At 43.3% G+C, this 15,007-nt stretch overlaps 1 protein-coding gene across 1 annotated transcript in view; it reads left to right on the top strand.

Moving 5' to 3' along the window:
- The window catches only part of COLEC12 (collectin subfamily member 12), a 105,860-nt gene extending 92,569 nt beyond the window's left edge, over positions 1-13,291 (top strand). Inside the window, exons 5-10 of the mRNA XM_076329880.1 lie at positions 124-1,170; positions 2,603-3,091; positions 3,542-3,678; positions 4,447-4,556; positions 6,266-6,411; positions 8,669-13,291. Of these exons, the coding sequence (XP_076185995.1) occupies positions 124-1,170; positions 2,603-3,091; positions 3,542-3,678; positions 4,447-4,556; positions 6,266-6,411; positions 8,669-8,688 (1,949 nt within the window). The 3' untranslated portion in view covers positions 8,689-13,291. The remainder of the gene's footprint in view (positions 1-123; positions 1,171-2,602; positions 3,092-3,541; positions 3,679-4,446; positions 4,557-6,265; positions 6,412-8,668) is intronic.
- Positions 13,292-15,007: the final 1,716 nt, after the last annotated feature.

Genomic DNA, 15,007 nt, shown 5'->3' with positions numbered 1-15,007 from the left:
CATAGAAGTTCTATTGACAGAACATTTTGACAACCTGACTGTACTTAAAATAGACTGTGCTTTTTTATACTGTGTTTTAAAAAACTCATCCTAAAGGCTTTCAATTTTTTTCCTGTACAACAGATGACCAAGCTGGACAAAAAGCCATGAATACTAACACTGAACTGTCTAGCTTCAGATCTGACATTCTGGCTCTTCGTCAGCAGCTTCATGACATAGCAGAGAAAACTACCAGAAACAAAGATACACTGGAGAAGCTGCAAGAGTCTGGAAATGTATTAGATGATAGACAGAGCCAAATGAGAAGTGCCTTAGATAGTAACTCTTTCATGATCATCAGTGTCAATAAGACTCTTCAGGCTTATACTGGCTATATCAACAATCTTCAACAAGACACAAGTAATATTCAAACAAACTTGCAAAACCAAGTGCATTCTCATAATGTGGTCATCATGAACCTGAACAACTTAAACCTGACACAAATACAGCAACGAAACCTTATCAGTGTCCTGCAGAAGTCAATGGAAGATACAAGCTTGGCTATTCTAAGAATCAAGAATGACTTTCAAAATCTGCAGCAGGTTGTCCTTCAAGCCCGGAAGGATACTGACTGGCTTAAGGAGAAAGTACAAAATTTACAGACTTTGGCTGCCAACAACTCAGCATTGGCAAAAGCTAACAATGATACACTTGAAGACATGAACAATCAGCTCAGCTCCTTCAGTGGGCAAATGGAGAATATCACCACAATTGCCCAAGCCAATGAACAAAATCTAAAGGATCTCCAGGAACAGCATAAAGAGTATGAAAACAGAACTTCTGCCAAATTCAACCAGCTGGAAGAGAGGTTCCAGGTCTTTGAAACCGATATAGTCAATATCATTAGCAACATCAGCTACACTGCTCATCATCTACGGACATTGACTAGCAATCTCAATGAGGTCAGGACAACTTGTACAGACACCTTAAGTAAACATTCAGATGAGCTGATTTTTATGAATAGCACACTAGCCAATATCCGCTTAGATTCTGCATCTCTCAAGATGCAACAGGATTTGATGAGGTCAAGGTTAGATGTTGAAGTTGCCAATTTGTCGGTAATCATGGAAGAAATGAAGCTGGTAGATTCCAAACATGGCCAGCTCATCAAGAACTTCACTATCCTACAAGGTATGCAGCTTCTCTAATGATGTCCATAATGGTCTATGCTGAACTCCTGCTTGCATTACTTCTTTAGTTCTGTGGAAGTTAGTCAGTGCATGCTGGTACAGAGTTTTCCATTATCTAATCCTAAACTTTGGAAATGTAAATGTAGCTTGAATATTCCTTACTAATTTTCCTATGCCTTCTCTACATACCTAGAATGGGGATGTTACAAAAGAAGGTTCTGACTTAGCAAAATTTTATTCTGAGTGACTGACTGACTGGATCTGCTTTTGATTTAGTTTCTAAAATAAGCTAGTGAAGGTGTGGAACCTCAAGAAACCAATCCCTGCTAAGGAGGAAATGGCTAAAAAATATATGTTGGACTATTCCCAGAAAGGTCCACCCTTACTGAAAAACAAGTTGCTATTTCACTTTAAGCCAGTTGTTAGTCTGCCAGAAAACATCCTACTTTGCTTAGTTTTTAATCCTGGGATATTTTATTTTCTCCAGAAATAAATAGCATCAAGCTTAGGAGGTTTCTCCCAGCCAAGTATTATCCCAAATGAAAAGAACACTCATATTTCCAACCTGATGTGAACCATTCAGGCCTAAAACTCTAATCACAAATATAAATCCATTGCTCCAAATAGACTAAGGCTGAATTAGAGCCAAGATTACAACATGTCAGTAACCTTAACCTTTCTCATTTCAACCAGGCCTAAATGACTCCAGTTTAGGAATTTATTTCTGGAGGAGTTTAAATTATGTAGATTGGTGGGGTGGAGGTGGTATTGGTAAGGCATTTGCTCATCCATGATCAGAATCCAGAATTATTTTGTTGCTTATTGGTGTCACAATATTGCCATTTCCTATTGTGGGTATTGTTCTCTTTCCTGTTATAGCCGGCCAGTTAGCAGCTAGTACTTCTGATCTTTCACACAGTTGGCCTATTGCTCACTATCCATCGTTTTGTCTCTTTTTGACAACCCATTATTGACAGAGCAGCAAACAGTGTCACTGCAGGAGAAAGAGTCCTGTAGTCTAAGAGCGGAGAGATGGGGCTAGAAGTAAAAGGGAGCGCAGCAGAGTGAGGGAACGGGAGCATGGACATGCAGGACCACGTGCATCAGCAGCATGGAGTGTGTCTTGCAGGGACTGGCGCCTCGGCTGGTCACCTGGGGCATGGTGTCACTGTCCAGTTCACAGGACAGGGTGCGTCAGATTATTTTCTTCTGTATCCTGTATTTCATGGAGGCTGAGGAAAGAGCAATGGTATATAGTGCCTGAGAAGCAGATGTACTTTTACAAGCGATGCTTGAAGTAGCTGTTAGGCCGGTTTTCACAGTGCTGAATATCCAGTGTTGCTGGTCTGAGATATATTAAACAAAGACCCTACATGGGCTTTTTGTTTCGCTTTCTGTCTGTATCCCCACTTTGCATGCTTGCATTGTTTCAGGCCCTCCTGGTCCAAGGGGACCTAAAGGTGACAGAGGCCCTCAAGGTCCTCTTGGCCCCGCTGGCCTAAAAGGACAAAAAGGAGAGAAAGGAGAGCCCGGACCACCAGGACCTGCAGGTGAAAAGGGCCCACCTGGGCCAACTGGGCCACCAGGAGAAAAAGGAGGGAAAGGTTCAAGAGGATCGCCTGGCTCCAAAGGTCAGAGAGGTTCTCCTGGCAAGACAGGTCTGCCTGGACCAAGCGGAGACCCGGGGCCACCAGGTCCACAAGGCAAAGATGGTCCACCTGGGCCACAGGGCCCACCAGGATTTCAAGGCCTGCAAGGAACTGTGGGAGAGCCAGGGGTACCAGGACCTCGAGGACTACCTGGGCTACCTGGAGTCCCTGGGCTGCCTGGTCCAAAGGGCCCACCTGGCCCACCAGGGCCACCAGGTCCAGGGATGCCAATGGCACTACAAAGTGAACCTACGTCAGTGCCCGAGGCTAATGGTAAGCTGTCAACTCACCACATGCATCTTTTACTGAGATACAAATATATGTAGCAGAGGGAGCTTACCACTTAGTTACTGGTTCAAATAACCTCTGCTACCTTAGACTAAGTCTCTGGGTTTTATCACAAAGAGCCCTGTTAAGTGAAGCCATACCTGTTGGTCTTCCTTCTGATGACCTGAAACTGATTTAAGATAATGTTTACGGCTAAAGAAAAGGCGGCAGTAGTATAAGTAATAAATAATCCCCTTGATCACACAGTTTAGCCTTGATTTCACAGAGTCAGAATCCTAATAAGTAAATTCCCAAATTGTATGTAAGTACTTTAGGTGGCAGCATGCTGTAGATGAGCATGGGATCCTCCAACTTATTATTCGTCCTATGCAGAAAGTTACCACTGACTCATTGAGTTATCAGTAACTGGCTTAACACAAAATATTCACCTCACAGGTTGTTCTCCTCATTGGAAGAACTATACAGAAAAGTGCTACTACTTTTCAATTGAAAGAGAAATTTTTGAAGAGGCAAAGTTATTCTGTGAAGAGAAGGCATCACGCTTGGTTATCATAAACAACAAAGAGGAGCAGGTAATTACCTTCTCTTTCTGTTTTTCAAGGAGAGGGGTTTGAAGTTACTTAACATGTGGAAGCCACAAGGCAAGTGGGAAGCTGAGAGCATTGTGAAGTAGACACAGTGATTCACTCCAGTTAGCATTTTGTCCACTCTCTGCCTGCTCAGCAGCTTCTCCATGTGCAGAAGGGCAGTGTGAGCAGAGCTGGTGCTGACCCTGAAGGTGGTGGGCACAGAGCAGCCAGAAAGGCTGGCAAGAATTGTGGGAGTTTTGAACCTTTAAAGATGGAGTCCATTATGCCTTGCATATTATCCAAAATGTATTTTTTGCAGTGGTGAATATAATTTAATTTTAAGTTGTCTGATTTAATACATGCAGCCTAAGACTACTGTGACCCAAAAATATTTTTAATCTAACTATAAATCTAGCTATACTTTTACTACTGTTCAACATAATTATTTGGTGGCTACATAGCAGTGGGGACGTCAAGATACAACTGCTTACTCTTTGGTTTTTTTTCAGTTTCTATCTATAGTATGTTGGTTGTGACTTTATGTCAACCTAATTTTCATGCCTAGCTCTCTACCTCACATACAAACACTGCAATGGATTCTAGTGTGGGCAAGGGGTCGCAAGGCCAACTCCTGAAACATATCTTCAGCTTAGAAAAATTTCTCTGGCCCTTCCTATTCTGATAACAAAGATGCTCATGAAACCAGAGTAGCTTACTGGCTCCAAAGACGGTTGTGTTTATTTGTTATGGACTAAGATCTTTCTTCCACAGCAATGGATAAAAAGGCAGATTTTGGGGAAAGGCAGCTTCTGGATTGGACTAACGGATTCAGAGAAGGAAAATGAATGGAGATGGCTGGATGGATCCTTACCAGTTTACACGTACGTAAATAAAAAACAATGGTGTTTATTTTCTGCAGATGTTACCACTCTTGCTGACACTTCTAAAAGCAGCATCTAGAAATTATCCAATGGATCCAGAGGGTTGTAGATGCCAATGAAATAATTCGTTACTGAGGGTGCTGTTGAACTGTTTTTTTCTCTCTCCCTTCTCCATGCACAAGGCTTTCTTTCCTTGCCAGGAAGAAAACTGGATGTTGAATGAAAGAATCACAGAACTACATAGCACAGTGTTTCTTGCCAAAACATTTGCTCCTGACTTTTATTACAAAGCTGAGATGGAAAGCACAGACCGTTTTGCTGTCTTGGTTTGAATTTTCCTTATTTGCATTACAACTGGCTATAAATAGTGCTCATTCTGATAAAAAATGACCAGCCTTTAGATAAAGCCCAAATCCAAGTGGAAAGCATTAAACATAAGGCAAATGCGTGAAACGAGGGTGTCTAAGCTTTTGTCAGCTGAGAACTGAATTGGCAGCTCTCCAGGAATCCTAGGGCTACACCTAATTTGTCCTAAATGGAACAGATTGCAACCACCCAAATTTTTAAGGAGTGGACTGAAGAGTTTATAGAGCTGAGCATGCTGTGCTCCAGAAAAACAGGCTACAGTCAGTCAGATGTTACGAAATGATTAGCTGTGATTTCATTGGTGTTCATTTTGATGAGAAACATGGAAAAAGTCAGATGTATTTCGAATGAGCTGTAATATTTTTCCCTTTTTCTCCCTCCCCATTTTCATCTTTCTTTCTCTCTATAGCAGCACTGTGACTGATTCCCACTTCAGCCACTGCTTTCAATAGGATTCCACTACACTGTGAGTTTAGGTGCCCTGTCGTAACCTCAGAGCTGTCAGTTACTGATTTTCAAAGTATTTCATTACTTCTGGAAGGCTGTGTGTCCTCCCAGGTGCCTGGTCAGATGCTCTGTGTCAGGCAGGCATGTTTTTTAGCTGAGCATGGACCGTATCAGCCAGCAATCACAAGCTCCCTTCAACAACCTGTTTCTTCACAAAAATGGAGCTTTTAAGTCCCAAGGTTGGAAGCGTTTCACACTTGTTAAACAAAAACAGGATGAGGAAACACTTGCTGCAAGCTCTGTACATGCTGTGTTAAGTTTCACCATCAAAGCTAACGATCTCAAAAGATAGGTGTATATATACTTTGTACATTCCTTTTAAGTCCAAAAATTCACTTCCTATCCAAATATGGGTCCGTAAAACAGATAAATCTTTGCTGTGCCTCCCGAGAGGGCCGCCTCAGCACAGTCAGAGGGCTGAGCACATTTGCAGTGAGCGATGGCAGGGTGCTGCCATCCTGGGTAGCACTCGTGAGCCTGACAGCTCTTCTCAGTCTCATCTGCCAGCAGGAACGCAGTGCGCAGGCTTTGCAGGATTGGAGCAATGCACATGGAGCATGGAGCACTCCCACTGTATGTGCAAGTACATTAAGAAACTAAAATAAAGTTCATCAGTCTAATTTTAGGTCTCTGAGTTTTGGCAGCCCAAGGCTGAATAGATTCCCTTCTCTGTAATACATCTGTTTTCCATTTTGAGCAAGAGTCATGTATTGTTTGTTTCAACATGTATTTCCCGTTCAGAACAGATCTCATGATGTTTTTGTTAATTTCTTGCGGTGAAAAACTGTCATGTGTACTGCGTTGTGCAATCATATCTCTTGCTTTTTGGTTGAAAGAAACTGGAAAACTGGGCAACCTGATAACTGGAGCCATGGGCACGGGTCAGGGGAAGATTGCGCCGGGTTAATCTATGCTGGGCTCTGGAATGACTTCTACTGTGAAGATGTTAACAATTTCATTTGTGAAAAAGACATGGACAAAGGTAAGCAAGACACTTGGTTTGATGATTTCACCCTACCCCTAGCAGGCCAAATTCAAGTAAATTTTCCGCAGCTAGAGGGGAGAAAATCCAGGCATAAGGCTAGATGCTGTGGCAGTGCCTTCTTGAGGAAGCGGGGCAATCACGCTTGGAGCACTTGTACTCAGATCCAGCCCAACGTGGGCTTTTCTAATACTCTGCACGATGCAGATGCTGGATTTATTACAATAAATCTTGTTCTCTTGTGCTCTTTCACCACAAGAAATGAGCAGCCTTCAAGCTGGTTGTAGGCATAGCATGCTCTGCATCTTGACCATCTCCTGTAGACTTCAAACGCACCTAAAATCTCAAGCATGATTTGGCACATGTGCTCCAGACCCTGGCCACACTGGAAGCTGTTTCTATAGGCTCAATGGACATGCAGGGGGGAAAGCTTGCCGTAGGATGGCTCAGGGACCAGCCTTTGAAAACCAAAAGGACTCTGTTTTGAGAGTTGTGCAACAGGAGGCACTTGGTGACTGCTAAGGAGGCCTTAAAATTCCCACTGTTGCCAGGAGATGTCCCATAGAGCTAAGAGGCTGGGTCTACAGGCCATAAGCAACTCATCTGTTGCAGTTGAAGTGAAGGACTCGTAAGCTGCCAATGTTGCCAAGCAGTCACCCAGGTGATTGCCATGGGGCATCTCTTTCTGGTTATACAGGTATTTCTGCAATGGCAGAGGGCAGGTCATAGAATCATAGAATCATTAAGGTTGGAAAAGACCTCTAAGATCATCGAGTCCAACCGTCAACCCAACACCACCATGCCCACTAAACCATGTCCCTAAGTGCCTCATCTACTCGTCTTTTAAATACCTCCAGGGATGGTGACTCAACCACTTCCCTGGACAGCCTGTTCCAATGTTTAACCACTCTTTCAGTAAAGAAATTTCTCCTCACGTCCAGTCTAAACCTCCCCTGGCACAACTTGAGGCCATTTCCTCTCGTCCTATCGCTAGTTACTTGGGAGAAGAGACCGACACCCACCTCGCTACAACCTCCTTTCAGGTAGTTGTAGAGAGCGATGAGGTCTCCCCTCAGCCTCCTTTTCTCCAGGCTAAACAACCCCAGTTCCCTCAGCCGCTCCTCATAAGACTTGTTCTCCAGACCCCTCACCAGCCTCGTTGCCCTTCTCTGGACATGCTCCAGCACCTCAACGTCCTTCTTGTAGTGAGGGGCCCAAAACTGAACACAGTATTCGAGGTGCGGCCTCACCAGTGCCGAGTACAGGGGCACGATCACTTCCCTACTCCTGCTGGCCACACTAGTTCTGATACAGGCCAGGATGCCATTGGCCTTCTTGGCTGCCTGGGCACGCTGCTGGCTCATGTTCAGCCAGCTGTCAACCAACACCCCCAGGTCCTTTTCTGCTGGGCAGCTTTCCAGCCACTCTTCCCCAAGCCTGTAGCGTTGCATGGGGTTGTTGTGGCCGAAGTGCAGGACCCGGCACTTGGCCTTGTTGAATCTCATACAGTTGGCCTGGGCCCATCAATCCAGCCTGTCCAGGTCCCTCTGCAGAGCCTTCCTACCCTCGAGCAGATCAACGCTCCCACCCAACTTGGTGTCGTCTGTAAACTTACTGAGAGTGCACTTGATCCCCTCATCCAGATCATTGACAAAGATATTGAACAAGACCGGCCCCAAAACTGAGCCCTGGGGAACACCGCTCGTGACCGGCCACCAGCTGGTCATTCACATGGCTGATTAGAGCCCAGCCCCATCATCACAGAGCTAAGTGGTATTTGTGTTCATGCTGGGGCTCTGCCCAAAACATTCTCTCCTCCATACAGCCTATTTAAAATTGCTTTGCCAAGGGCGCTTGGCTGCTCCAGTTGCAAACATGTAGGCTGAATTTCAGTGAAGGCAGATGGAAACGTCAGCTAGAGCCAAAATTACATGCCCCCCTAAAACAAAACAAAACAAAGTGCTGAATAAGCTTTGTGTATGTATAACTCTGTTAGGGTGTCCAGAGTGAAGGATGGTGTGTAAGTAACAATGTAATTTGCCCTCGTTTTCCTAGATACATTTGTTATTTTAGGAAAACTTCATGGTTTACAAATATTTATCCTCCAGGACTTACAGGATCTGAGTATGAGTCCACTTAAATTTTTGACATACCTTGATCTCTGTAAGTTTCTTTTTGGAAATGTATTTAATCTTCACAGGGTTTTTACATGATTTTTTTTTTTCTCTTTGTTTTTCTTTTTTCTCTCATACTGTAGGGCAAATATTTGGAGTGTAATAGGCTGTGACTTTACAGATACCTACATATTATGGAAATTTACTTAAAGAAGAAGAAAATCCTCAGAGAGCGCAACATTGCCTACTAAAATTGAAAAAAAACACAAAAGCAAGCACTGAAAACTGGTTTAAATGCATAAAGGAATTCAGCAGCAACTCTTCTCCAGCATCCTGCAATTATTCGAGGCCTTTCAACCCACAGCATCAGGAAATCCTGTTGAACTAATTCTGTTACAGATTTTTCTTCCCAACCAGTAACCACATACATAAGCAACTTGTGTCTTCTGAGAAAAGACATTCTGTCAATCTGAGTAAGACTGTTGGTCACTCATATAGAAAAACATATAAAGCAACTGTGTAAACAGTATGTTTCATTTGCTAAAATCCCAAATGTAGGAAAATTATACAGATACACGAATATATAGATTTTATATAAATATATATATATAGTCCAACTCTTATCAATAATATGGAATATACTTTTAAGAGCTTTTAAAACTTTGTATTTTTGTACAAAATATTTGCTTTTTACAATTGTTCTCTTTTTTACTGACTTTTTTTACAAATATAGTGCACAGGGGCCAAAGAAAACAATAAAGGTACTAATAATTCATTAAGGTTTGCTGTCAGGCCTAGCTCAGCTATAGAGAAATATTTTTCCAGTTAGAAATATTTGTACTTTCCCAGATGATTTGTTCTGGTTAAATAACTTTTAAAGCAGATTTTAGATAGCGTTTTCCTTATTATATGCAGTCTAGTCTGCGTGTGTAACAATTAAGTTGACTGAGGACTAGATACTCATTATAGCTCTGATCACAGCCAGTGTTCCATCGGGGTACTATGCAAAGACCATGTTAATAAAAGCTTTTCCTTCCTTCTTTCCTGCCTGTCTGCCTGCCTTTTCTGCCTGCCTGCCTTCTTTCCTGCCTTCCTGCCTGCCTTCTTTTGCCTGCCTTCCTGCTTGCCTACCTTCCTTCTTTCCAGCCTGCCTGCTTTCCTGCCTTCCTGCCATCCTGCCTTCCCGCCTGCCTGCCTTCCTTCTACTCATGAGAAAATGCCACAGAAGTAAACCTCTGAGGTTTTAGAATGATTTTGAAATGTTTTCATTCCTTCTCCCTTCTCGTGAGGAATTCTACCCCAGTAGGTGCTACCCACATTGCAAGTCAAACCCAGATGAAGGATTTTATGAAAATAGAAACAAAGGAGCTGCACACACTGAAATATGTTTCTTTTTAAGACCGATTTCAAAATTTGGTAAGAAAAACATGCCATACTCAGAAAAGTGTAATCAACTTGCACTTCTCCAAAGTGCTTTGTAAATTGGTCTCCCTGTTTTCTTGGACCAGTGCTTCCCTCCCAAACAAACTAGAAAATAAAATATGCTGCAAAACAGAAAGCAGTGTGGCTAATGAGATGATATCATCACCCAGACAGTTTCCTCCACGGTCCCATGAGCCATTGTCTAGGCAGCAGTGCTGCTTATCAGGAATTAAAAAAATTAGCAACGAGTTAAAGTTCATTAGCAGAAACCCTGGTTTCAGTTCCCAGTTTTTATAATCTCTGCACGGCCACACGTTATACCACGAAGGAAGTTGTTTTGGCTTCTTGGGAAGGAGACTTGTTTTTCTGTTGCCTCCTGACCTGCTGTTTACCTTGGCTGAATGCAGATAAGTTTGCTGATACTCCAGCTCTGTTGGAAAGAGACGAGATTTTGTACTTCAGATTTTCAAATATTGCTCCTAAGACCAACCAATTAAAGCCTGCTGCTTTCCTACATCCCACACTCCCTCCGGTGTTCATTCAGGGGGGATGGCTTTTTAATTTTAACTATAATTAGCTTAAAGAAAATACATGAAATGTTACATTTGGGAATCTGTCCTGTGGTACGTATTAGATATGAGACAGGAACAACATGAAAATTGCATATGCTTAATTAAAAGCAAAAGGTCTGTGTATTACAGCTGCAGAAACCACGTGTCGCCATCTTGGAGGCAGGGCTTTTCTCCAGACATTTTGGGCTTCCTGAGACTTTTCTTTTGGCTTTTTCATCAGTTTTTGAATACGACATGATTCCGCCATACACCCTGTCATGCTGTACTTAGGAGTTGTGTGTAGATACACACTAATGTTTACATATATATTTACACAGTGTCTGTGGAGATAATGTTAAACTGCTATATTTGGATAACGAGGTACAAAACTATTACTTTGCACACCCAGAGAGCCTCACAAACCCTGGTGAGTGGAGCTTTGCAGAGCCACACTGAGTTAGAAGCACTGCTACCTTTGTTTTGAATGTTGGCTTATTTAGGTGAAATAAGCCCATTCTGAGCATCTGCCACGTTAAATGACGTTCTTCGTGCTTTTTACTGATGTGATAGACTTCTGTCCACAAAAGAAGTTCATGAGAAACCTCTGTGTAAGCCCCAGCTGTACTGTTTCCTCGCCCTGATTTCATCCTTCTTTTCCTTCGGCCATAGGAGTGATGGTACATATCGAGATGAGATGATCCAAGAGTCATCTAGTGTCCTCCACAGTGTAGCTGTTAGGCAAAACTGGCTGGAGAGGGATGCTGCAGTTGCGTGCCTGGCATGTTCGGTCATCCTTAAAATCTGGCCTGAGCAGCCAGGCAGGCTGAGACAGACTATCCTTCTGATCCAGTATTCCTGCAGGAGGGAAACGGAGGTGTCAAATGGCAACAAAGATTGAAATCACTGAGAGGATCGGGAGAGTGTTAAGACAGCTCAGGAACCCGTCACAGAAAGGAGAGATTGGCAGGGATGCAAGCAGGACACCAGAAAGGGCCAAGAAATTGTCATGAAAGCCAGAGCTGCCACATGGGGTCTGGAAAACATCCCCATTAAATCTTTCTGTATGGTTTGAGCGATAACGCAGGTTGTATGGAAAGTTTTAAGTGATAGGAAATTATTTTGTCCCAGCTCGAGTTTTGGCTTTCCTTCTTATGCACAAATACTGTAACTTGGCATACTGAGTACACATTTCCATCATCCTTTTTCTTGTTTTACATCGAACTAAGTGCAAGTTCATATACCCTGGCAAGCACTGGGACTGTTGCAGGAAGGGGAGGGGAAGGCAGAGAGGGTGCAAAGTCATTGTGATTTACATCCAGTGCTGGATTTCTTAATGTCATTTCTGACTTCTTTCATTAATTTATTTGGAAACACCTTCAGCTGATTAGAGCGTATAAATCTCAAACTCTCATCCCCTTTGATGTCTATAAATAATACCTGCAAATGTTCCAATAAAGGAAGCACTAAGCGGAGACATGGAAGTGAATGTTGTTTACTCTGTGCGTGCTTCTGTAACCAAGAGAGATGTGGAGATTGGAGAGATGTGGAGCCAGAAGCTTTCGTAGGTATTAAAAATTAAACTGATGAAAATTACTTTCATTAAAGCCTTTCTTCTCACTTACACCGTCCTAGTTCTAAGCATGACTGTGGCTATTTTATCCCTTAATTGCAGTTTCAGTGTATTGTTCTTGCAGCACCTTGGTGCTAGAAACTTGGTTTCAAAGGTCTGAGCGGAACAAGACCTTTAAGAAGGTCTTAAGAAGCAAGAATTCCCTCTTTCAGTTCACTCTCCTAGCAGAAGCACGGAAAGCACCTCAGATGGGCCCCCAAGTGAAGGATGTCTTGACTGAAGCAGAGCAGGATCAGTCCCTAGATTAGCCTTTATTGCATCTAGCTTAAATCGGCTGTTTATAATGGCTAATCTGATCTTGCTGTTTCTCTCTCTCTCAGATGGCTGACCTCCTCTTTTAATTTTCTGTTCCTGGCAAGTAGCTCCTCTGTTTTTAGCAAGTAGCAGGAACTGGTCTCTGATCACTGGCAAGGCGAGGAGCTGGTCGGAGGGCGGCCGCTGGCTGTCGGAGGAAACCGCTCTCCAGCGAGTAGGGGAGAGGCAGCCGAGTCGATTCACGTGTGAAAAAACAAAACCACTTTTCCCTAGTGCAGCTTCCTTGGTTAAAAGCACAGCAGCTCACACAGATGCAGCATCCAAAGGGAACAAAATGTCTCCAACCCCAGCCTCCAGACTTGCTTTGCTTTTTCCCCCCTTACTTCTGCGGGTGTCTCTGTGCACCCTGGAGATGTTTGCTCCTCTGTGAACGCCCAGCTGTCCCCAGAGCAGGCTCTGCGCTGCCGTGTGCGGGCGTCCGGACTCACACTGGTGAGGGACGGGCAGCGGGACAGTGGGACACCCCACTCCTCCAGGGCCCAGGCAGGAGCAGGAGGAGGAGGCAGCTGTAGGGTTCCCGGTGCTTACTCACACTTACCCAGAGGTAGTTTGGGTATCTATAGATGGGAAAGCACAGTGCCTTACAGACAAAACCCTTGTTCCCCAGAAACCAGGCCTTCCTAAAACCAGAGCCTATTTGTTCATTCACCATCTCCACCTCACTTTTTCCACGCTATTTAGTGAAAAGAAAAAACAAAAAAAACTTGGCTAAAAAAAATTTTTAAAGTTCTCATGTGTTTTCTTTCTTAGGGTGGAATACATTTGTTTTTTCTTTCCATCTGGCTCAGAGATGAAAAAAACATTCTTTGATTTCTTTTTCAAAATAAACTCAGTGTAACGCTCCAAAATTTGTGTAGAGATTTTTTTTTTAATACCAGAACAATAACAGCAAATCACTAGGCAAATAATGCTCTTTTTAGAGAAGATCTTGCATGCCGTGATGATTTCCTTACCCAAAGGGCTTCCCAGAGGCATGTAAGTATTGTCAGCCCCATTTTGTGACTGGAGGAAAAAGGAGATTTTCAAGAATATGATTCATTTTAATGTCTCAGTTTTGGGGATTTTGTTTTTGTATGTTGGGGAGGTGATTTTTAGAGGTGATTTTTTCCAATGAAACCAGCATTGGCATAGAGCAAATTAATTTTCATACACCTCAGTGAAGGGAGTGGACTTTTCAACACTAAATTGAACAGAATGGTGTCTCTCCCACATCGCCACGCATATGGGAGGTGATGTGGGAACCGTTTCTGCTGCTGTTTTGGAGAGCAGAGCTCAGTGTGATCACAGCGGAGCAACATCAGCCAGTAGAGACCAATGTCTTGTGTGGGTAAGAGTTAACAAATGACACTAAATTACCAAGAGACCCCTTGATCAGAGGGAAGAAGGTTAAAGGACTGCTGAGACTATTGACTCCTCTGCAGCCCAACTTCAAGAAATCTTCCAAAAAATGTACCAAGTTCTACTTTAAAAATAATTAGGGGTTTCTTTGCCCCTTTAATCATTTTGGCTGCTCTTCAAAAACTTTCTTAGGAACCTTCTTTTAATAACCAGCGTGAATGCAATTATGTCCAGTTTAGACACGTTTGTTCTCGTTCCAGTGCCATCCTTTAGCTTAAATGGCATCTCTCCTGGGACCGTCAAGCAATTGTAGTGGTCAGTGTGGAGCCATTCATCTTGAGACGCAGTAAGGGATGGTTGGGAACAAACACATGCCTCTGACCAGCCGGGGAGCCCTGACGACAGAGCCTGGCTCTGGTTCCACCATACAGCCCCAGAAGGGATTATCTGAGGACACGCTGGGCTTCTTGCTGAATGGTGGAAGTTTCCATACTCTTTTCTTGTTAGTACTGCTAGAGGACAGGGAGCAAGAACATGGGTATAGAGGATGGTTTCCTGCTGAATTATAGTAGGTTACAAGTGCTTGATTTTTTATAAGGTAGTGCCACGTTTTACAAGGCATTTGAAAAATTAGTCTGTAGGTCTGAGCTTAAGCACACTTATTCTGGTTTTATACCAGAGCAGAATCTAAGTGCAGGTCAGACTTAGGCCCTTGATCTTCAGGAGATGAAAATCTCCGATTCAGAGATTAGCATGTGGCTTCTACTTTTTCTGATCTATCTGTCCTGCCAAGGCACATATCCGCAGCTCAAGCATCGGTGTGGTTCCTGGCTCTGAGAATTGCTTCCAAACTCCCCGCATTCGCAGTCACGCTGCTGCCAGCCTTGCCAGAGGTCCTGCTGGTGGAAGCTGGAAGTCTGAAATGTGACTTTGGAAGAAGTTTGTCCGGGAATCCCTCTCATTCAGAAGTCTGGGCATATTGCAAAGATGACATTTCCTTAATTCCAGCTCTATTAGCCACACTCATATAAAGCAGATGATGAATTATTTTTCTGAATGGTAACAATGTAATTTTGTCCACTTTTTTTTAATGTCAAAATAAAAGCCTGGAGGTGGAACTTGGACAAAATATCCCTTCGCATTGCAGTATCCCACTGTAGCAGGCAAATAATGTTCCTGGATTAATGCCTGTGAGAACAGCATGAACTGATATTTAAACAGCAGAC

The sequence above is a fragment of the Aptenodytes patagonicus genome, chromosome 2 (assembly GCF_965638725.1).
Source record: "Aptenodytes patagonicus chromosome 2, bAptPat1.pri.cur, whole genome shotgun sequence".
Taxonomy (NCBI): Eukaryota; Metazoa; Chordata; class Aves; order Sphenisciformes; family Spheniscidae; genus Aptenodytes; species Aptenodytes patagonicus.
The sequence above is the reverse complement of the archived record's forward strand: the minus strand, read 5'-3'. Positions and strand labels throughout refer to the sequence as shown.